Genomic DNA, 23,865 nt, shown 5'->3' on the forward strand with positions numbered 1-23,865 from the left:
GCGCTGAGTATCTCCTCTCTAAACCCTGATCCCTCTGTTTCCCACAGCCATCCTGAGCATCCCTGAGCCAGGAGCAGCCTCTGGAAATGTGCCCGAGCAGCTCTGGCCCAGCCTGGCTCCCGTTCCCACACCCTCTCAAAGCCGGATTTGCCTTTTTTGGGGGGGGGGTCTCTTCAGCATCTCCAGCTCTCACACTGCAAAGCAAGACCCTGATTTCCAGGAGGGTGAAGCTCTGCTTGGATGGGAGAGCGAGGAGAGGAGCCAGAACCACGGGAGACGTGGGGAGGTGCTGCAGGATCAGCAGCTCCATGAAGCTCCTGCTCTCCTGCCTCTCCTCAGCGCTTCTCGTGGAGTCCTGGCGTGGTTTGACTCGGAAGGTTGGGTTGGAAGGGCCTCAAGGCCATTTCTTCACTGGAAGGGTTGTCCAGCCCAGGGCAGAGGTGGAGGCACCACGGAGGGATGTGAAGGATGAGCAGAGGAGCCCCTGGGGACGCGGGAGGAGGAATGGCTGAACCTGATGGTCTGGGAGGGCTTTTCCAGCTTAACCAACTCGATGATTTCATGGATCCAGCCATGGTCACACAGAAAGTACAGAGCCACTGCTTGTCTGCAGAGGACTCTCCCACACACCCACCCTCCTCCTGTCCCGGATCCATGGATCTCCATCCAGCCTGTCCCGTGCCAGGCGTGGTCCGAGCTCCGGGAAACCCGTGTGAGCAAAGCCCCGATGGGAGCCCGGGGTGACTGTGCCAGCCCTGCCCAAATCGGCTTAAAAATGCCCCAAATTAACGTGGAAGGGATGCGCCCATGGCCGGGGGCGTTGGGTGCCGCTGCCAGGGGAGATTTGAGCACCGGGCCCGGGCCGGTCCTTGCCCTCGGAGGGCACCGGGTCCGGGGGCAGCGCCGAGGGGTTCCAGGGTGGCGAACCGGGGGAAAGGGGCGATGCCGCGGGCAGAACCGGGGCTTGGAGCTGGGAGCACCGGGGCAGCGTCGGCGCGTCTGGCTGAGCCCGGGCGGGGCGGGACCGGCACCGGGAGGGACCGGGGCGGCACCGGGAGGGACCGGGGCGGGGCCGGGCGGCCCCGTCGGCTCCGCTGCGAGAGGCAGCCGGTGCCTCCTCCGGGGGAGCCGCGGACTCGCCTGGCTGCGGGGCGCGGGCGGCAGCGGGACCGGCACCGGGAGGCACCGAGGCGAGACGGGCACCGGCAGCGGCACCGGCGGCAGCACCGGAGCGCAGCCCGGCTCGGGACCGGGCGGGGCGGGGGAACCGGCCGGCTCCAAACCCGCCCCCCGGCGCGGGAGGAGGCGGTGGCCGAGCCCCCCCCCGCCGCGCTCCAGCCGCGCCAGCCCCGCGCCGCTCGCCCATGGCGACCCCCGGCCCCACGCGTGCCCCGGCCCCGGCGCGGAGCCGCCGCTGAGCGCCGCGCACCGGCAGCGGCCCGGCCTCCAGGTAAGCGCCGCGGGCGGCCCCGGCTCGGCAGCGCCGGCCCCGGGCACCTGCCCGGCCCGGGACGCTCCTGCGGCCCCGGGGGTCCCGGTGAAGCCTCCTTGCCCCGGGAGCCCCGCGCCGTGCCCGGTCTTAGCCCCGGGGCTTCGCCGCTGTTTATTCCCCGCCGCCCGCGCCCGGCGGGTCGGATGCTGCCACGGCCGAACGGGGCAGAACCGAACGGGGCAGAACCGAACGGGGCAGAACCGAATGGGGCAGAACCGGAGCCTTCGGATCCCCCGGGTATGGGGGGAGAGGGGGGACCCCGCACCGCGCCGGGGTCGGGGCGGCCTGGGCGGCCGCCGCAGGACTTTGCTTCATACTTGGAGCCCGTCCCGCCACGCAGGAACACAAACACGGAGCGGGACGGCCCGCGGCAGGGAGGAGATGGGTCCTGTCTAAATATTAGTTTTAGGAACGGAAGGATCTCCAGCCGGCATCTCCAGCCCCGTCACCTTCCCCCGGCTCCGGCCGCGCCGCAGCGCTGACCGTGTCCAGAGCCCCGCGGGGGCCGGGGGGTGAATTCCCCCCATCCCCGAGGGAGGGAATTTCCCCCTCTCGCTGCGGTCTCTCTGCGAAGGCTTTAACAAAACAAGGCAGCCCTCGGGTGTCTTTATTGCACATATATGGTAGCTTGTAGCCAGCACTGGTTTAAATCCCATCCTCGCTGCGATCCCGTGCAGGGCACGGTTTATCCCGGCGGGAGAAGGGGCTGCTGCCTGCTGGAAGCGCCGCGTGGGTCCTGGATGTTGCTGAGACCCGGGATCTAAAGGCAGGATCCCTGTGGATCCCGAATCCATCCTCCCGTGGTGGCGGCAGAAGCAGCCGAGCCCACGCCTGGCACAGGGCGGGGAGCCCCGGCAGGGCAGGCGCGTCCCTGTGCCGAATTTCAGGAGCTGTGAGCTCTGAGCTTTGCGTTTTCCCCTTTGGTTCCGACCCAAACCTGCGCTCTGCGGCCGCTGCAGATGCCGCACCTCGGGTTTGCTCCGCGCTGTGGCGGTGCCCACTGGGAACGTCCTCGGTGTCACCGCCGCGCTCCGGGCTGGCCCTGCGCCTCCATCCCCAGCGGATGGGGGAAGGATTGGATTTCCCCTTCCTACATCCCGAGTTTTTAAGCAGCCCGGGGTGCCGGAGGGGCGGCTCGGCCCCGGTCCGGCCCGGTGCTGCCCGGGGAAGGCGCACAGGAGGTGCGGCACATCCCGGGAACCCCGAGCCGCCCCTCCCGCTCCGGGATGCGGCACCGGGGCCCGGCTCCTCCGGCCTTTGCAGTGGCAGAGCCGGCACCTCCCGGGCCTCGTGGCTGGGCTGGAACTAAAAGGAGCCGGTCCGGGTTGCTGTGGCACAGCCCGGGGGACACGCAGGGCGCCCGTGCCGAGGGCGGGTGGCGCTGGGCACGGCTGCGGTGGCACTGGGTGCCCTCCCACGGCTCTGCCGTGAATCACAGCGCGCTCTGCCGCCTCCCTCCTGGAGCCCATCGGGCTTTGGGGGCTCCAGGGTGCGATTTGGGGCTGATTTGCACCTTTGGGGGGCTGCAGGGAGGGATGTGACATTTGCAGCATCCCCTTTCTGAGGTCAGGGTGCCTCTCCTGAGCCCTGAGCACGGCCGGGCCAAAGGTGTGGCCAGGGCAGGTGTCACCTTGGCTGTCCCCAGTGTGGCACAGGGGGAGGGTGGCACTCGGAGCCCTGTCTGCTCCCCATCCTGTGGTGCTGAGCCGGGCCGTGCCCTCACAGGGGTGGGCACGAGGAGCTGGCAGAAAAATGCAGCTCTGGATGCCACCGCTGCCCAGGGAGCAGCTCCTGGTGCCCGGCAGGGCTGAGGTGCTGAGGGGAGGAGGCCCCGTGTGGGTTCCCAGCAGGAGGGGAGGTGGTACAGGACTGGTGAGGGTTTTACTGGTGTGGGTTTATTTTACTGGTGTGGGTTTGTTTTACTGGTGGGGTTTACTGGTGTGGGTTGGTTTTACTGGTGAGGGTTTACTGGTGTGGGTTTATTTTACTGGTGTGGGTTTGTTTTACTGGTGGGGTTTACTGGTGTGGGTTGGTTTTACTGGTGAGCGTTTACTGGTGAGGTTTATTTTACTGGTGAAGGTTTGTTTTACTGGTGAGGATTTACTGGTGAGGGTTTGTTTTACTGGTGAGGGTTTGTTTTACTGGTGAGGATTTACTGGTGAGGGTTTGTTTTACTGGTGAGGGTTTGTTTTACTGGTGAGGGTTTGTTTTACTGGTGTGGGTTGGTTTTACTGGGATCACTTGGCATCCCAGCAGTGCAGCCATGGGAAGATCCAGTCCCCTGGTCAAGGCCAGCCACCTACTCCAGCACCACCATGAATGGGTTAGACTGGAGAAATCCCACCCAGCTCAGATTTTTCTGGCATTTGGCCAGTCTGGAGCAGAGTTTCCCCCTGAAACTCGGGGAATTGGAAGAGGAGCTCGCTCCCGGCTGTGCCAGGCGTGGTGCAGCGCTGCTCTGACGGAGCATCCCGGGCAAAGCCACCCCTCTGCCACCGCCCTGGGAAGGGAAATGCCCCCAGCAGCTCCATTCCCATCTCTTCTCCTCTACAAAACCCCAAACTCACTTTGTAGCTCATTCTAGAGCTAAACTGAAACCATCTCTTTGCCCCCTCCTCGCTCTCCCGGACGCGTTTCCTCTCCGAGGCCGCCTCAGCCCCTCACAGGCGATGCTGCTCACATCAGCTCCGGCTCTCTGGGTGTTTTAATTCGGATGGAACCGCATTTAATCTGTGAGATTCCCTTTGAACCGGCTCCAGGGGCTGGTGGCTGCCGGAGGGAGGCAGGGCGGTGCAGAGGGGTCGGCGGCCCCTCAGCGGGAGATGTCCCAGGAGGGGAAGTCCCTCCTCTAGCACTGCTCCCAGGCTGTGATAATCCAAAGCAGGAGCTGCATTTTCCTCTGTTCCAGCAGCTCTTTTTTCACAGTACTGGGACCTGTGGTGCTCGGGCAGGGTGATGGATCCCATCCTGGACCCTCCCAGGCTCTGGGAACGGAGCTAATTCAGGAGCAGGGTGCTGCTTTTGGGGCTCCAGACTTCAGGGATTCCCTCAATTAAACCCTGGCCTGGTTTAGGGGTGGTTTTAAACCCAGCCCTGGTCCCTCCCAGTGAGAAAATTGACTTTTCTCCATGGTTGTGGTGTCTGGGTCTTGCTGGCGATGGCAGCGATGCAGAACTGACCAAGCCCAAGGCCCAGGGGGGCCTTTCTGCCTTTAATGATGTTGGTTTTGGCTGAAGGAGCTGCCTGGGAGCCCGGGGTGTGCTTATTGCTGCTCTTGTCACTCCCACCAGGGCTGTGGGGTTTGCTGATGGCATCTGGTGGCCGATGGTGGCACAGGGCAGGGCCCCCACTCCTGCTGCCCTGGAGCAGAGCAGGGAATGCAAACCAAAATCCCAAATCCTTGCAGGATCCATCCAAAATCCCAAATCCATTCAAGCAGTTGTGTTCCCCAAACTGCAGCTGTGATGGGAGGAGCAGGCAGGGAATGCTCCCAGCGAGGTCCTGGAGTGGCTTTTTTGGTTTTTCCTGCATTTTTCCCTCTCTGCTGCCTTCCCAGAGGTGTGCAGCACCAAGGCCAGCCCAAAGCTCGGCTGTGAACCAAAGCTCCTTCACTTGAAGGTCCAGGAACACCCATCCCGTCCTCCCCGGAGGAAGGGCCTGCCTCTCATTTACCAGGGCAGCTGCTGTCTTCGTTAAGTGGTGTTGGCTAATTAAAAGCACATTTTTGAGGCTTAGCAGCTCCTCGGAGCCGTCTGGGAGGGACGGTGCCAGTGCTGGAGGACGCGGGAGGCAGCAAAGCTCCGCTGAGCCGGGCTGGGCACCGACAGCATCCCCCTGAACTGGGGGAATCCCGCCTGTTCGGGGTCCAAGAGAAGTTTAGGGAGGGAAAAGTGAGGATCCAGGCAGGGTTTGGGTGGTGTGAACCCTCTGGGAATGCTGAGCTGTGCCCTGGCAAAGCGTCGCTTGTGGTGGGACCCCCCTGGCAGAGGAGGGGTGGGGAGGAGAGCAGGGTCTGGCCCCCGCCTGCCTCCAGGAGCAGCTCATGGAATCACGGAATGGTTTGGAGAGGGCCTTGGGCAGGGACACCTCCCACTGCTCTGGGTGGGTCCAAGCCCTTGGACACCTCCAGGGCTGCTCTGGGCAGTGAATCTAAGAACAGTCAAGATTTTCTGTCGCTGACCACAGCACAGGAGCTGCAGCAGGACCGGCTGCCAGTGCCACAGAAACGCCCCAGGCCGTGTTTTACTGGAGTTCTTTGGCCGTGCCATCCTCTTCCAGCGGCACTTTCCTGAATTTCTTGGTGCTCCGAGCAGCCTGTGGTCTGGGAAAGGTGGAAAAGGGGCGTGCAGAGGTGCAGGTTGTCCCTGTCTGTGTCACCCGCCCTCCCCTCGCTGCCGGTGGCAGCTCCTCTGCAGGGGTGTGGGCAGGATTTGGGGGCTGCGTTCCACCTGTCATCGGTGTTTTCATGGCAGCAGCAGGAACGATCCCAATGTTTCACCCACAAAAGCTGGGCCTGAGCTGGAGCCATGGGAGAGGCCAGCGGGGTGGGAGGGCACAGAGGCCACAGCTCTCCCCGCGTCCTGGCTGGGAGCAGAGGGAAAACTTCGCTTTTTTGGAAACCACAAAAAGCAGAAAACCTCTCATCCCTGAGGGATCCCAGCGGGTTTTCCCTGCAGTGACGGGAGAGCTCAGGGCCCTGCTGCCCCTTGGAGACCCTCCAGCCCTTCCCATCTCCTCCAGCCCCATCCTTCCCAAGCATCTCCCAGTTTTGAGAAGCCTCTGGCCAAAATCCGCGTTCCCAGCTCGCTGCTGTTGCTGTCCCGGGCGGAATTCCTCACCCGCGGCAGCGCTGAGTGCTTCAGTGTGTTGGCACTTCCCGCTGGAGTGGGACAGTAAATCCTGACGGGATCCCAGCCCGGGCTCCGGCCAAAACCCACGGCGAGGGTTTAGTGCAAATTGGATTTGCAAAGCTCGCCGCGCTCCCGGTGCCCTCGGCAAAGCGCCCTAATCCCTGTGGTGAGAGCAGGGGAGAGGCGGCTCCTTCTGTGCAGCCGGGAATGCGGGACCTGCGGGGAGAGGAGGGGGAAAATGGGAATCCGGGATCTGTGGGGAGAAGAGAGGGAAAAATGGGAAACTGGGATCTGTGGGGAGAGGAGGGGGAAAAACGGGAATCCGGGATCTGTGGGGAGAGGATAGGAAGGGATGAGAATCTGGGATTTGTGGGAAGAGGAGGGGGAAATGGGAATCTGGGACCAGTGGGGAGAAGAGAGGAAAGAATGGGAAACTGGGACCTATGGGAGAAGAGAGGGAAGAACGGGAATCCGGGATCTGTGGAGGGAAAAGAGGAAGGGATGGGAATCTGGGATTTGTGAGGAGAAGAGAGGGAAAAACAGGAATCCAGGATCTGTGGGGAGAAGAGGGGGAAAAACAGGAAACTGAGACCTATGGGAGAAGAGAGGGAAGAACGGGAATATTGGATCTGTGAGAAGAGAGGGAAGGACACGAATCTGGGGTTTGTGGGGAGAAGAGAAGGAAGGACGGAAATCCGGGATCTGTGGGGAGAAGAGAGGGAGGAACACGGGAATTCCCATCCCCTGTGCTGCCTGTGGATGCTGCTGAGGGGTGTGGGTGGGTGCTCGTCCCACGGGGATGCGGCTCCCCCGTCCCACCGCTCCTCCCTGCATCCCGCAGGAACGCTGGCTCAGGGCAGCACCTCCTTCCCGAGGGCTGAGGATGGGAATTATTCCGGTGGGAGCTGAAGGGATCTCAGCACACCCCAGACATGTGGAAAAGGCAGAGGCGGAACCCTGGGAAAAATCGGGAATTTATATCTGGAGTCCTTCAAGGTGCTCCCAGGGTGTTTTTCCAAGGGGGAAACTGAGGCACGGTGAGCCCCCCAAGGGATTTGGGGAACCCACAGCGGTGGAAACCCCACAAAACAGGGACAGGGAACGCGGCCAGGCCGTGCTGTGGGAGGTGACAGCACCCTCCTCCCTCTGGCGTATTTCTCCCTCCTTGATCCCACCGAGGGCTTTTCCTTTCTTGGGAAAAGGGGGATTTTGCCCCCAGCACAGCTCTCAGATACCAGCGGTGTCGAAACGGGCCCAGAGCAAAGCACATCTGGGGCCTGGGCTCCGTCTCACTGCCAAAATTTAAGCTTTTAACCCCCTTTCCCGAGGCACTGGGATTGTTCAAACAAGCCACAGTAATTAGTTTCCTCTGACAAACCGCCCCTTTTTGGCATCGGGAGGTTTATTAATTCCGGGGGGGCGGGAGCGTCGCTCGGGATCCAAAAATAATTGACATTCAGAGTCCGGGTTTTGGCACGAGAGGGAAAATTCAGGCTGGAAAAGCAGCGTGGGGCGTGCAGGGGATTGGCACAGCAGCACCCAAAGGTGCCCACAGTGGGTGGGGGGTCCTTGGCTGGTGCTGTCCCTGATTTCCTCCGTGGCCACATAAACCATCGCGGGTTTGGTGGGATTTCAAGTGATATAATTTGATTTTTCTCTGCCCTTCAGCTCCGTCTGCAGGGAGTTTTCCGCAGACATCTCCTCCTCAATCCCTGTTTTGGTGTGACCTCGCTCCTCTCCTGCGACGCCGGGCAGGGCCTTGATTTGATCAGTAATTAATCTCTAATTAGTCACCTCTTCCCGTGAAGGGCGGCTCTTGCTGCTGCTGAGACCTGATGGAATCGGCTTAGGGAGGGTTCTGCACCCGGTGACCTTGGCGGGATCAGTGGGGACACTGGGATCCCAGACTGGGACCCCAAACTGGGACTCCAAACTGGGAGGGACCTCAAACTGAGACCTCAAACTGGGACCCCAAACTGGGACCCCAAACTGGGAGGGACCCCAAACTGAGACCTCAAACTGGGACCCCGAACTGGGACCCCAAACTGAGACCCCGAACTGACACCCCAGACTGAGACCCCGAACTGAGACCCCAGACTGGGACCCCAGACTGGGATCCCAAACTGGGACCCCAAACTGGGACCCCAAACTGGGACCACAGCGCCCATGCCCACCCCACAGTGACTTTCCAATGCTTCGGCTGCTTTTTAGCTGGAAAGGGAATAATTATCCCCGAAACGAGCAGGGTTTGATGATGTTTTTCAGAGCCGGGGGGTGTCGGGGGGGCAGATCTCGGCCAGGTGTCCCCAGGCCCCGCGCAGACACCCCCGGGTGTCCCCAGCCGGGCCGGGTGACGCTGCAGGAGCGGTGCTGCATCGCGCCGCGCTTTTATTTCCTGCTGATTTATATTGCAGCTGCATTCCCAGCCTCCGGGGATGGGGGACGAAGCGAGGGGAGCCGAGGCTGGAGGGCAAAGCAGCATCGTTATTTACCTTTGCAGGGATGAGCTGAGCCCAGCCGGGACTGAACTGGGATCGAGCTGGTCCCAGACTGGTCCCAGCAGGGGGAAAATCCCCGCTCTCGGCTGCGCATCCAGCGGGATCCCTCCCCGCTGCGGATCCCGTTAATTAATGACATGAAAGCCGGAGCGAGACCTCCGGGGAAGGAATCAAAGGCTCCGCCGCAGCTGCCCGGGGCATGGATCTCCCCCTCGGGGCCGCAGCTCCCCCGCAGCCCAGCGCGGATGGAGGGAGCGCGGAGCCCGCGGGGCACGGTGAGACAGGCGCGGCAGCACCGCCCCGGTTCCGTGCACAAATCCAGCCCCAAAACGGGCCTGGGTGGAGCTCCTGGGGGTGAGGGGGGACACGAGGGTCGCGGCCTCGGGGTCTCCGGGTTGGGGCCACCGGAGCTGCTCTGTGGTGCCAGGATTTCCATCCCGGGGGATTTGGTGCAAACCGGGCACAGGGTGCTGTCCCTGGCACGCAGGGGTGGCTCGAGGTGCCCCTTGGCCCTGGCACGAATTGGGATCTCCCTCCCCTGAGCTCCTTTCCCTCCTGGAAGAGCTCCAGGAGCCCTCCCTGGCAGGGTTTGCTCCATTCCTGGTGGCACCGTGGCCTTGCCCAGCTCAGGAAAATGGGACAGGGCATCTCCTCAGGGTGGGCTCTGGCCGTGCTGGGGGGCTCTGGGGAGCTCTGGGGGGCTCTGGGGGGCTCTGGGGGGCTCTGGGGGGCTCTGGGGGTCCTGTGCCTGCTCATTCCCAAAGGTGATGCCCCTTGGTGCCCAGGATGTGGACACAGAGCAGTTGGATGGGTCAGTGTCCCAAAATTTCCACCTTGTCCTGGTGCCTCCTCCAGCGCTCAGCCCTCTGAGCTGCTGTGGCTCTGCCGGATCCAAAACGAGGGAAAATTTCAGCCGGGTTGGGCAGGACTTGGAAGAGCCTGGGGTAGTGGAAGGTGTGGAAGGTGTGGAGGTGTGGAAGGTGTGGAGGGTGTGGAAGGTGTGGAGGGTGTGGAAGGTGTGGAAGGTGTGGAAGGTGTGGAAGAGTGGAAGGTGTGGAGGGTGTGGAAGGTGTGGAAGGTGTGGAGGGTGTGGAAGGTGTGGAAGGTGTGGAAGGTGTGGAAGGTGTGGAGGGTGTGGAAGGTGTGGAGGTGTGGAAGGTCTGGAAGGTCTGGAAGGTCTGGCAGGTGTGGAGGGTGTCCCTGCCCGTGGCTGGGGTGGCACTGGGTGCCAGTCTGGGATTCCATGATTCTATGGAATACTGGGAATATGGACCGGAGCAGCCGGAGCTGCTCTGCTGGGTGGAAACTCCCCGGGCTCCGTTCTCCAACCACGGCTTCTCCTCCACCCCCAGCATCGCCCCCGGGTGCCCCTGGCCCATCCACCCACATCCCACAGGCTCGGTGGGAGCCTTTTCCTTATTATTTCCACAGCCTGGAGGGGGTTGGGGTGGGTTTTTTGCTCTCCAGCTGTTTTGGAGAGATGTAAACCAAACCCGCCGTAACTCAGCCCGAACATAAATGTCACAGCAGTGGGGAAAATCTGAAGGAGTTTTGAGGATAATTTGAGGAAGTTTTGGGGGGAAATTTGAAGAAGTTTTGGGGAAAATCTGAGGGACCTTTTCTTATGGTCTGAGGAAGTTTTGGGGAAAATCTGAAGAAGTTTTGGGGAAAATCTGAAGGAGTTTTGAGGATAGTCTGAGGAAGTTTTGGGGGAAATCTGAGGGACCTTTTCTTATGGTCCGAGGGAGTTTTGGGGAAAATCTGGGGAAGTTTTGGGTCAGATCTGTGGCAGTTTTCAGAACAATCTGTCTCTCCACCACCCCCATCCTCTCCAGGACAAGGCAGCCCCATCCTGTGAGCAGCACCAGGCGCTGAGCCGGAGCTGCTGCTGGAGGAGCAGCCTCCGGAGCTGCTGCCCATGGAAATTGTTTAATTCCTGCGGGATGAGTCATGAGGAGCCGGGATTTCAAAGCAGCTCGGCTCCCATGTAAGGCACTCAAATAAACAGAGCGTGGCAGGTGGAAGCTCTCTCTGATGTCCCGTCAAGGCCTCCGTCTTTCCAAGTGGTTTTGCATTGCCAAAAATCCTCCGGCCACACCGTGGCTTCATCCATTCTTGAGGCTGGGCTCTGGAAAATAATGAATCAATGCCCGGAAACATGAATCGACGGAAAATTTATGGCGCACTTAGGATATAAAATCTGCTGGGTCCTCTGCTCTGAAGCATCGGCGCTGGGAGTTTTGGCGTCTCCTTCTTTCAAACCTTCAGCAAGGAGGATTTAGGGGGAAAAAAAATAATAAATTCACTTTTTGCCCTCATCTCGTGATTCCAGGAGCTTTAAGGAGTTGGTGGATATCGGAAACAAATCCCAAGAGTTTGCTGGAAAAACTGGGAGTGGGGTTGAAAAACAAAAAAAAAAGGGAGAGTGTGAAAAGTGAGGGACACCAGAGAACCCCAAAACCTCCCATTTTTGTGGGCAAAAAAACGTCTGCAGGGATGGAGTTGTTGGATTTTGATTTATCAGGAAAAACAAGTGGAAACACCGACATCCCTGGAAGCGTCCAAGGCCAGGGCGGACGGGGCTGGCCTGGGGCTTTTTAGAGCAAAAGAAACCAACAGCAGAGCCTGGAATAACTTTGTTGTTATTGTTTTGCACACTGGAGCTGGGATTTGAGTCTTTTGAAAGGTCACAGGCGAGTGGGTGGGGGCCAGGATTTCTGGCTGCCGGAACGGGAGGCTTTTTTATGGGGCGTGCGGCGAGGCTGGAACCGCTCTCCTAAAATTTTATGGGCCTGCAAGAAGCCAGAGGCCCTTTCTCAGGTGGTGGGATCGAGTGTCAGCCCTGCTCCAGCCCGGCCTTTCCCCTCTGGAGCAGGACAGAGGGGGCTGAGCCCCCCCGGGGGATGGAGGTGCAGCCCAAGGGTTGGTGTGATCCCACTGAGATCGTTCACCGTGGAATTCACCTCCCAAAACACCCAAGATCAGCTGTTAAATGATGTTTGTCCTCCTGGAGAGCAGAACAAAGTGTTCTTTTTCCTCTCAATCCCTCCCCCGGGGGTGCTGGTTCTGCACAAATCCTCAATTTCCACCGATTTTGTCAGGTTGGGGTTTCCGTGGTCCTGCACCACTGAGCACCGATCCTGGGAGGGGTTTGGGTGCCAGGGGATTTTCAGTGCCTGTTCCCTGCTCCTGCTCTTATTTCCAGGGTGAAATCTGGACTGAAGGTGCCTGATTAATGTGGAATTCTAGAATGAGAACTTAAATATTCAATGCCACCCCTGCCATGGGCAGGGACACCTTCCATTATCCGAGGGTGCTCCAAGCCCGGTCCAGCCTGGCCTTGGGCACTGCCAGGGCTCCAGGGGCAGCCACAGCTGCTCTGGGAAATTCATTCCGGGGTCTCCCCACCCTCCCAGCCAGGAATTCCATCCCAAAATCCCATCCAGCCCTGCCCTCTGGCAGTGGGAACCATTCCCTGTGTCCCATCCCCATTCCCACTGTCCTGTCAGGGGGGTGAACGTGGATGGGAACACACCCGGCATCCTCCAACCTCCTCCATCATCCTCTGTCCATCCTCAGACCTCCTCCATCCTCCTCCATCTTCCTCCATCATCCTCCTCCTCCTCCTCCATCATCCTCTGTCCATCCTCAGTCCTCCTCCATCCTCCTCCATCCTCCTCTGCTTTTTTATGGGGCGTGCGGCGAGGCTGGAACCGCTCTCCTAAAATTTTATGGGCCTGCAAGAAGCCAGAGGCCCTTTCCCAGGTGGTGGGATCGAGTGTCAGCCCTGCTCCAGCCCGGCCTTTCCCCCCTGGAGCAGGACAGAGGGGGCTGAGGCCACCAGCTTGTCCCCGCTGGTGTCACCTTGTCTCCATTGGTGTCACTTCATCCCTATTGGTGTCACCTTGTCCCCATTGGTGCCACTGTGATGCCGTTGCTGCCACCTTGTCCCCATTGGTGTCACTTTGATGCCATTGCTGCGCCCTTGTCCCCATTGCTGTCATCTCATCCCCGTTGATGTCACTTCATCCTCACTGGTGTCACCTCATCTCCACTGGTGTCGCCTCGTCCCCATTGGTGCCACCTTGTCCCCATCACTGTCATCTCATCTCCATTGGTGCCACCTCATCCCCACTGGTGCCACCTCATCCCCACTGCTGTCACCTCGTTCCCATTGCTGTCATCTCCATTGGTGCCACCTTGTCCCAACTGGTGCCACCTCATCCCCACTGCTGTCACCTCGTCCCCAGTGCCACCCCCACCCCCAAGCCCCCTTTCCCACGGCCAGTCTCCCACTCCAGCACATCCCTGGGCCGTCCCTCGTGCCTCAGTTTCCCACCCCAGCACCGTGCTGGTGTCAGAGGGAGGAGCTGGAGCCGAGGGGATCCCCTGGGCCGCGGGGAGGGTGGGAGGGCGGGGCTGGGGGCGCTGGGGGCGCACATTAAGGATCTTTGTTTTGCCTTTTTGCAGAGTTTCAATGTTCTGACTTGCTCTAAGATGAAGGTATGGAAGCGTGCAGCCATCGCATCGATGCTCCTCAGCTCCGTGTTATCCATTTTAGTTTGTAGAGACATGTTCAGCGGAAGCCGGGAACTCGGCCCCTTGCCTTCCTCACCGTCTTCCTCACGGGATTCCTCCTCCTCCTCTTCTTCTTCCTCCTCTTCCTCCTCCTCCTCCTCCTCGCTGCCGGCGGCTCCGCGGAGATCCCCACGGGCCCTGCAAGGCCACGGCTCCCTGCTGGCCCAGTGTAAGCTCCTGCTGCTCCCCCCGGCCCCACAGATCCCCCCAAAACCCCCGTGGGGTCATTCCCTGCCCTCCCCTGCATCCAAACATCCCCTTGGGGAGGGTTTAAACACGAACTTGGGGTGAACAAGAGGCACTGGGCACCAAATTTTGGGGTGAACACAGCAGCTCTCCCAGAGAGGAACTCAAACAGCTCCTTTGCTGCAAAGAAACTGCTTTTTTTTTTTTTTTTTTTTCCTCCAAATGGCTCTTTTTTGGTAATTTTTTTTTAGTTCCATGCTATTTTTTACAAATGGAAAATGTCAAACAGGAGCTGAGGAGGAGGGCACGGCAGCAGCTCCCCCCGCTCACCCCTCGGCGCTCCCTGAGGGCTGGAAATCCCCACTCGTTTGTTTTGATTCCAAACCAGAGGAACTGCTTTTTTTTTGGGTGGAAATTTGGAAATCGATGACAAGCTGTCAAATCACGCTTTCCTCTCTCTTTCCTGTGCCTCCTGCGGAGCTGAGCCGGAATAACCCCGGACTGAGGGGTGGGACAGAGGGATGTGGGTGCTGCCAGCAGTGCTGGGCACAGTTTCTGTGTTGGCTGCCACCCCGGGGGTCTCAGGGGCAGCCCTTGGGGCTCCCAGGCCATAGAGAAACAGAACAAAAATGAAATTTATTGGTGCTTCTCCCCAGATCAGCCTGCCCCAAGGGAATTTCCACCCTAGAGGGTGTTCACCTACTCCAGGGGATTTTCATTCTGGGGATCATCCATCCCCCTCAAGGCACCTCCATCCTGGAGGGTCCTGAGATCCTCAGCCGTGGGGGATCTCCCATCTCGGGGGATCTCCCTGCAGGTGGACGTTAACCCAATCCTGGGAATAATCTCCATCCTGGGAGTCATGCACCTCCAGGAACCTTCCTGCTGGGGGATGCTGATCCACCCCAGGGATCTCCATCCATCCTGGGGATGTCCACCCACCCCAGGGATCTCCATCCATCCTGGGGATGTCCACCCACCCCAGGGATCTCCATCCTGACCTTACCCACCCACCCCAGGGATCTCCATCCTGGGGATGTCCACCCACCCCAGGGATCTCCATCCTGAGGTTACTCATCCCAGGAAATCTCTATCCTGGGGGATGTTCACCCACCCCAGGGATCTCCATCCATCCTGGGGATGTCCACCCACCCCAGGGATCTCCATCCTGACCTTACCCACCCACCCCAAGCCACCTCCATCCCAGAGGACCCCAAGCCCCTCACCCACAGCCACCTCCACCCACCCCACACCCCCGGGGCGATGCCACCCGCTGACCCCGTCCCCTCCTCTTTGCAGACAGCGCCCTGCTGGAGAGCTACACGGAGGGCGAGCTGCGCCAGCTGCTGTCGGCGCTGGTGGAGCGCTACCGCCGGGCCATGGCGTCGGGCGGGGCGCGAGCTGCCGCTGTTCCCCCGCGCCGGCGGCCGCCGCAAGCGCGCCCGCGCCCGCCACAAACCCTGCGAGCTGCGGCAGCTGGAGGTCAGCGTCAGCGAGCTGGGCCTGGGCTACGAGTCTGACGAGACCGTCCTGTTCCGCTACTGCAGCGGCACCTGCGAGGCGGCCGCGCGCAGCTACGACCTCTCCCTCAAGAGCATGAGGAGCCGCAGGAAGATCCGCAAGGAGAAGGTGCGGGCGCGGCCGTGCTGCAGGCCGCTGGCCTACGACGACGACGTGTCCTTCCTGGACGCCTACAACCGCTACTACACCGTCAACGAGCTGTCGGCCAAGGAGTGCGGCTGCGTGTGACGGGGACAGCCGGGCGCAGGGGCCGCGATGGAGGCCGGAGAGGCCCCAGGAGGAGAGACTGGGCCGTCGGTGCGTCCCTCGGTGCCACCGGCGCGTCCCTCGGTGCCACCGGCGCGTCCCTCGGTGCCGTCGGTGCGTCCCTCGGTGCCACCGGCGCGTCCCTCGGTGCCACCGGCGCGTCCCTCGGTGCCGCCGTCACGCAGGACCAGAGACGTGGCGGCTGTCCTGGCGGATGTTGGAGCAGTGGTGGCTGCTGGAAGCCGTTGTCCCCTCTGTCCTGGCGGATGTTGGAGCAGTGGTGGCTGCTGGAGGCCGTTGTCCCCCCTGCCCTGGTGGAGGTCAGAGTGGTGGCAGCTGCTGGAGGCCGTTGTCCCCTCTGTCCTGGCGGATGTTGGAGCAGTGGCGGCTGCTGGAGTTGTCCCCTCTGCGGGTGGCCCGGCAGTCCCTGCTGAGGTGACAGTGGCCGTGCCCAGCCCCTCGGCCAGCACAGGCTCCCCTGTGTGTCACACACGCGTGTCACACACGTGTCACGGGCCACGCAGGGGGTGGTGCAGCGCAGACGTCTGCGGCGTGGGGGGACCCGCACGTGCCAGGGGTTCTGTGTCAGGGTGTGGCACATGCGGGGGGTGTTGAGAGCAGTGGATGGGGTGTGCTGCACACCCAGGATGTGTTTTGGGGTGTGCTGCACACCTGGCGCATATTTTGGGGTGTGCTGCACACTCAGGATGTGTTTTGGGGTGTGCTGCACACTCAGGGTGTGTTTTGGGGTGTGCTGCACACTCAGGGCGTGTTTTGGGGTGCATTACAGGTTCGGGGTGCGTCAGGTGCCCTGTGCTGCCCCGGGGTGGGAGCCGAGTCCTTCTCCCTCGTAGCTTTGGGTTTTTGTCCACCCCGCACTGCTGGGGGAGGTTCAGCCGCCCCAGACCCGGCGTTTGGGGACACAGAAACACCGACAGCGTTTTGTGTGCGTGGCTCTGACCCCTTCTGCCTCATTCCCCTTTTGCCACCATCCCATTCCTCAACCCTGGGGCTGTTCCTCTTAAAACTCGGGATAATCTGAAATAACTGGATTAACCTCCCGTGCCCCCGCCACGGGCAGCTGGGCCAGAGCCCGGCCACCACCAGGGAGGTGACAGAGCCTGCCCAGGGCCACCAGCAGAGCCACGGCAGCGTGGGCGGGAGCATCCCTGGTTTGGGGATCCAAAATCTCCCCGGGGGTGTTTCCTGTCCCCTGGTCCTCCTAAAATCCACCCGGGGGTGTCTCCTGTCCCCTGGTCCTCCCAAAATCCACCCGGGGGTGTTTCCTGTCCCCTGGTCCTCCCAAAATCCACCCGGGGGTGTCTCCCATCCCCTGGCAGGGCTGGAATCCTGCGGGAGAGGGCTCTGAGCCCCGGCTTTGGCTGCGCTCGCATTTACAGCCGTGTCACTGCTGTTTACTCTGCGGGGAGATAAATGAGCCCGCCGAGTTTCGCGTTCCCTGGGCAGGCTCGCTTTGGGATTGATGGGTTTTCTCCCCTTGGCTCCCTTCCCAGAAAAGGCAAATCATAAACAGAAGGAGAATATTGGTGTCACGTCCTGGGCATTCACCAGCGCGAGGGAAAACGCTCCATGTGCCACCCCCCGGCGTGCTGGCTCCTCTCTGCTCAAAACAGGGAGGAAAATTCCCTGTGCCTTCATCCCGAGGAGGAGGAGGAGGAGGAGGAGGAGGGCTCTGGTGGTGATCCCAGCGCAGGGATGGCGCTGCAGGATTTGGGGGAGCAGAATCCCTTGGGATGGGGGACAGCGTCAGACCAGCCTCATTCCCGACTTCCACACAAGGCCAAGCTGGGATTTTTTTATTTTTCCCCTTCCTTTTTATCCAAACGCAGCTCTCGGCTGAGCGGAGCCGGGCTGTAGCGCAGGAATATAAACACCATCCCTCAGCGGGGCTGGCAGCCCGGGAAGGCAGCCTGGGCTCTGTAACGAGGAGTTTTCCCTGGATTTTGGGAAAGGCAGGAGGCAGCGGCGTGAAACCGAGAGTGGATAAACTCCACGCTGCAGGTGCAGCTCCCCAACCAAGGTGTGAGCGTGCAGCCCTGGAATTGGCTGGAAATGGGAAAAGTGGCCCAAAATAATCAGCTGGAGGACGGGAACGGCAGACGGGCAGCGGGAGCAGTGCTGGGCTCACAAGGGATAAGTGGCTGACTCGAGTTTAAGGAAGAAAAAAGCGCCCAAATCTAATAATAATAATAATAATAATGCTAATAATAATAATAATAACTGTCCTCTCGAGGGCTTGGGTGCTTTCCAGGTCTCGCTGCTATGAAACTGAAATCAGTTTTGTTGCAGTGAAATAAAAAAGAGGCGGGAGCAGAGCAGGGAGGGCAGGGCAGGTGGAAGCAGAGCAGGGCCCGGTGTCACAGAGAGGAGCTGGAGCAGGAGCTGCCTCTGCTCACGGGGACAGGTCGGAGTGTTTGTACCCTGTTTTGGGACATTTTTTGGCAGAATCCAGGGGTTTAGGGTGTCTCGATGGTGAGCACCCGGCCCAAGGGAGCCTCCTCTTGCCAGGGAGCAGCAGGAAGATGAAGGGACAGAGGAGCAGCAGGGTGGGGACATCTCCCAGCTGCCAAACCCCCCATTCCCAGTGCAAACCCAGCTTGGAGCCCCCCAAAACCGGGAGGAAAACCCAACTCAGTGCAATGCTGTGTTAAAACAACCAGCAGGAACAGCTCCAATCCATCATTTTTTGCTTTTTTTTTTTTTCTTTTTAATTTCCCCCTGCTGGCAGTGGCGCTCCGGCCCGTGTGGAGGGGATGTTCCCCATCTGCTGCTCCTGCCGGGGTTTTTTGGGGATTTGCAGCCACAAAAAACCCCAAAGGAGTGAGCTGGGGCATCGTGGAGTGGCCAAAAGGATGAATTCTGCTTCCATGTCCTCATTTCAGGGCTCCTGCTCCTCATGGAGCTCCTCCAGCTTTCCCAGTGCCATCCCACTGCCACCCGGTCCTGGAAATGTGGTTCCAATCTGAGGCTGAGGTTTCCCTGATGTTTTCCATTTCTCCAGCCCCCTGTGCTGTAATAGGAGCTGGAGTTGTCCAGAAGAATGTCTACAATGTCAAAAAAAAAATAAAAAAGAAAAGTGGAAAATTCCCTCCTCAAAGCCACAGCAGAATCTCATCTGGCTCCTTCCTCAGCATCCCATGCGCTGGTTAATATCAATATTAATATTGATATTAATATTAATATTAATAATGCTAATAATGGCCAGCGTGCAACAGCTGCTGAGGGGATTTTGGGGTTGGGTTTGTGCTTGTCTGGGGCTGCAGCTCCTGCCGGGAGAGGAAGGTTTGGATGAGAAGGAGATTTGGAAACAGGAGATGTTTAAAATGATCCCGGAGGTTGTGACAGCGCAAAATCCCGGGGTGAGCTCTGGGATTTCCAGCGGGTTCCCCACTCTGTGCTTGGGGAAGGACCTCGATCCCCACATCCCACAAATCTCCCGGGATCCCATTTCCCTCCCAGGGGTCTCATTCCCAATTTGGGATCCACAGGGGGGTGGGAAATGGGTCCAAGGTCGCCGTTTCCACCCACTGAAAACCCTGGCAGGGAGAACGTTCTGGGTTTGAACCAGAACCCTGCTGGGCAGAAAGGATTTTCCCAGTTTATCGAGATAAATGATGGAGGGAAAGGATTTTCCCAGTTTATCACGATAAATGATGGGGGAAAAGGATTTTCCCAGTTTATCACGATAAATGATGGAGGAAAAGGATTTTCCCAGTTTATCACGATAAATGATGGAGGAAAAGGATTTTCCCAGTTTATCACGATAAATGATGGGGGAAAAGGATTTTCCCAGTCTATCACGATAAATGATGGGTTTTGGTGGGGGAAAAGGATTTTCCCAGTTTATCGAGATAAATGATGAGTTTTGGTGGGGGAAAAGGATTTTCCCAGTTTATCGAGATAAATGATGGGGGAAAAGGATTTTCCCAGTTTATCACGATAAATGATGGGTTTTGGTGGGATTTTAGGCTGCTGGAAATTGGGAACGGGGCTGCCACGTGTTTCCCTTGTGGGAGAAACAAAGCTTGGCCTCGAAGGGGAGGCCCAAGAGGAGGGGGGGAGAAAAGGGGAAAAGGAAATAAAGGAAAAAAGGAGGAAAAAGGAGGAAAAAGGAGGGGGGAGAAAGAAAAAAAAGGGAAAATGGAATAAAGGGAGAAAGGAAAATGGGGGGGAGGGTAAGAAAAAAAAGGGGAAAAGAGAAAGGAGAAAAAAGGGGGAAAAGGAAAAAAAAGGGGGGAAGGGAAAAAAGGAATGAAAATGAAAAGGTTGAAATGGGGGAATGAAGAGCGGGTAAAAAGGGAAAGAGGAAAAAAGAGAAAAAGGAAAAATAAAGGAAAAACGGGGAAGAGCAAAAAGGAAATAAAATGAAAAGAAGGGAAAAGAGGGTAAAGAGAAAAGGGGGGAAAAGGGAAAAAAGGGCAAAAAGGAGAAAAAATGAAAGGAGGAAAAAGGAAATAAAAGGAAAAGGGGGAAAAGGAAAAAAGGGGAAAAGAAAAAAGGGGGGGAAGGGAAAAGAAGGTAAAGAGAAAAGGGGGGAAAAGGGAAAAAAAGGCAAAAAGGAGAAAAAATGAAAAGAGGAAAAAGGAAATAAAAGGAAAGGGGGAAAAAGAAAATGGGAAAAAGAATAAAAGGGAAAAAATAGGATGGAAAAGAGGGTAAAGAGAAAAAGGGAAAAAAAGGAGGGGAGAAAAAATGAAAAGAAAAAAGGAAATAAAAGGAAAAGGGGAAAAAGGAAAAAGGGGAAAAGAAAAAAGGGGGGGGAAGGGAAAAGAAGGTAAAGAGAAAAGGGGAAAAGGGAAAAAAGGAGGAAAAGGAGAAAAAATGAAAATAGGAAAAAGGAAATAAAATGAAAAGGGGAAAAATGAAAATGGTAAAAAGAATAAAAGGGAAAAAGGGAAAAATAGGAGGGGAAAAATGGGTAAAGAGAAAAAGGAGAAAGGAAAAAAAAGGAGGGGAAAGGACAAAAAATGAAAAGAAAAAAAAAAGAAATAAAAGAGAAAAGGGAAAAACAAAAAAGGGGGAAAAAGACCAAAGGGGAAGAGGAAAAAAAGGAGAAAAAAGAGGGAAAATTTAATAAAAAAAGGTAGAAAAGGGGAAGGGGATTCCTGCCCCAGCACCCCCCGGGTGATCCCAATTCCCCTCCGGAATCTCCGGGCCCGTGCCCGGCTGCAGAAGTGGATGCAGTGCATCTGTATTTTGGATATTTGCTATTTATTGGAATAAATTATGTTATTTATTCAGCCCCCGAAGCGCCGCCTCCCAAACGCCTCCCGCGCCCGCTCCCTTTTTTTTATGTTATTTATTGTCCCTGACGGTGCCAAGCGCGGTTTACATTTATTACATTTGTACCATTTATCCTGAACCTTGGGGAGGGGGGAGGGAGGGATTAAATAAAAGGAGAGAAAATGAAATAAAATAAAATAAAATGCTGTTTGATATTATTTTTTTTAAAGCAAAGCTGAGCTCAGGTGTGATCTGTTCCGTGCTAGGGGTGAAGTGGGGATGAGGAGAACGATTTTAGGATTTTTTTATTATTTTATTTCTGCTCTGTCACGATGGTTGAGTGATGGGAGTGGGGATGGCCTAGGAAAAAAGGGAATTTGGGTTTTTTGGGGGAAAGACCCAGAAATATTCAGCTTTGACCCTTCTGGGAAAGGAGCTTCCAACTGGGTTGGCTCAAAAATGTGAAAATTCTGAGGAAATCACTTGAAATGGGAAGGGGAAGAGAAAGGGAAAAGGAAAAATCTCTGTCCTTTAACCCCAGATAAACAGAATTTATTTGGATTTTCACTCCAAAATAGGTTCAAACCTGGCACCAAAAAAAACGAGAACAATGGGAGGGGAAAGAGGGAAAAAAAAATGATAAAAGGTTTATAGGATTTTTTTGGGAATGGAAAAAAAGGTCTGTTTATATTCCCCCCTCATGCCACCCAGAGGCCTGACAGCCACGGCCCAGTCAAACATTCCCACTTTGTAAATATTTTAGGAAGAATCTTTGGAGAGCCATAAATCTCCCCCTGTGAGATTTCCCCAGAAATCCCTCCAGAGAAACCAAGGGAAACCCAAATCCCCCTTCCAACCCCTTCAGAACGAAATAAATAAATATTAAAAACCAGACAAATTAAAGTTTAATCGTCCAACGGGAGAGGGTTGATTGGAAAATCTGACTCCTCCAAAAACACACAGAGAAAAAAAAAATTAGGATGAAAACAGTGGTGGCAGGGGAAAAAAAAAAGTGAATTTGGGATGAGGGATGGTTTTGGGTGTGATTCCTCGGAGATGAGGTTTGTGTTGTCAACTTCCACAGAGTAAGTGGTAAATTTTTGTTGCTTTAAGTAAAGCAGTTTAATTTAATTTGGTCATTTTGCAGTGGAAAGAAAAAAAAAGGAACGAGGCAGGAAATGGGATGTGGAACCCCCAGTGCTGGAGCTTCCCAAAATGATTTCCCGGTGAGAAAAATCACTTGGAGCTCCTCAAAATTAACTGTAGTGACCAAAAAAATCTCCATTTCCCTTGTGCTGAGACAAAGACAGAGGGAAAAGGAAGGTGGCAAGGGCTGGAGATGAAAATCGGGGATTTTTGGTGGCTGTGGATGATCCTGGGGAGGGAATTGGGGATTTTTGGTGGCTGTGGATGATCCTGGGGAGGGAATTGGGGATTTTTAGTGGCTGTGGATGATCCTGGGGAGGGAATTGGGGATTTTTGGTGGCTGTGGATGATCCTGGGGAGGGAATTGGGGATTTTTGGTGGCTGTGGATGATCCTGGGGAGGGAATTGAGGATTTTTGGTGGCTGTGGATGATCCTTGGGAGCGAATTGAGGATTTTTGGTGGCTGTGGATGATCCTGGGGAGGGAATTGGGGATTTTTGGTGGCTGTGGATGATCCTGGGGAGGGAATTGAGGATTTTTGGTGGCTGTGGATGATCCTGGAGATGAAAATTGGGGATTTTTGGTGGCTGTGGACGATCCTGGGGAGGGAATTGGGGATTTTTGGTGGCTGTGGATGATCTTGGGGAGGGAATTGAGGATTTTTGGTGGCTGTGGATGATCCTGGGGAGGGAATTGAGGATTTTTGGTGGCTGTGGATGATCCTGGGGAGGGAATTGGGGATTTTTGGTGGTTGTGGATGATCCTGGGGAGGGAATTGAGGATTTTTGGTGGCTGTGGATGATCCTGGGGAGGGAATTGAGGATTTTTGGTGGCTGTGGAGGGAATTGAGGATTTTTGGTGGCTGTGGATGATCCTGGGGAGGGAATTGGGGATTTTTGGTGGCTGTGGATGATCCTGGGGAGGGCCTGCAGCAGGAACAGCGCTGGAATTCTTGGAAATGTTTGTGAAACGCTGCTGATGGAGCAAACAATGGCATCGCTGTGTGCTCCGCTGATTCCCCTCATGGAAAACCCCCGGGGCCAGGAGAGACCTTTGGAAGGCTCGGGATCCACAGGGGGAGAGCAGAGAGGCCTGGGAGAGGCGTGGGGAGGGGGAGGCAGCACCCAAGGGTGGCCAGGGGGTGTTGGAAGGGCACGGCTTGGCACGGGCAGGTGGGAATGGGGAGGGTTTAGAGCCTTGTCCTGCCTCTGTTCTGTCCCCACTGCACGTGGGAAAAAATCCACAGCCAGGGCTACTGAAAATCCACAGCCCTGAAAATCCACAGCCCAGGGCTACTGAAAATCCACAGCCCTCCAGAAAATCCACAGCCCAGGGCTACTGAAAATCCACAGCCCAGGGCTACTGAAAATCCACAGCCCAGGGCTACTGAAAATCCACAGCCCTCCAGAAAATCCACAGCCCAGGGCTACTGAAAATCCACAGCCCAGGGCTACAGGAAATCCACAGCCCTCCAGAAAATCCACAGCCCAGGGCTACTGAAAATCCACAGCCCTCGAGAAAATCCATAGCCCAGGGCTACTGAAAATCCACAGAGCTGCAGAAAATCCACAGCCCAGGGCTACTGAAAATCCACAGCCCAGGGCTACTGAAAATCCACAGCCCAGGGCTACTGAAAATCCACAGAGCTGCAGAAAATCCATAGCCCAGGGCTACTGAAAATCCACAGAGCTGCAGAAAATCCACAGCCCAGGGCTACTGAAAATCCACAGCCCAGGGCTCCAATTGATCTCCTCAGTCACCCTGTCCCAGGAAAAGAGACTCCAAGGGGACAGGGAACACCCCAGAAATCTCTGCTGGTGTCCAGGAGTTCGATGCTGCATTAAAATTAACTGAAAATTTTAAAATTAAATTAAAATTTTAAAAAAAATTAAATTAAAAAAATTAAATTAATTAAAATTTTAAAATGTCTCTCTGTTCCTCCAGCTCCTTTAAAAAGCTCCTGCAGAGTCTACCCGGGAATAATTCTCCTTTTCCCCGCTCCAGCTCCTCCGGGGAGGGCAGAGCAGAGGGGGAAACGCAGAATTCCTTTGTGAGGACTCACCAGGGAGCTCTGCCTGGACACTCACAGCTGCCGTGTCCCAGC

At 57.1% G+C, this 23,865-nt stretch overlaps 1 protein-coding gene across 1 annotated transcript; it reads left to right on the top strand.

The window, feature by feature from the left end:
* Positions 1 to 1,058: 1,058 nt before the first annotated feature.
* On the top strand, positions 1,059 to 19,893 carry NRTN (neurturin). The gene is given in 4 exon segments (XM_063403574.1): positions 1,059 to 1,450; positions 13,311 to 13,587; positions 14,904 to 14,995; positions 14,997 to 19,893. Coding segments are annotated over 3 exon segments (699 nt in total). The 5' UTR covers positions 1,059 to 1,450; positions 13,311 to 13,337; the 3' UTR covers positions 15,354 to 19,893.
* The last annotated feature ends 3,972 nt before the right edge of the window (positions 19,894 to 23,865 follow it).

This window comes from Prinia subflava, chromosome 8 (assembly GCF_021018805.1).
Source record: "Prinia subflava isolate CZ2003 ecotype Zambia chromosome 8, Cam_Psub_1.2, whole genome shotgun sequence".
NCBI classification, from domain to species: domain Eukaryota; kingdom Metazoa; phylum Chordata; class Aves; order Passeriformes; family Cisticolidae; genus Prinia; species Prinia subflava.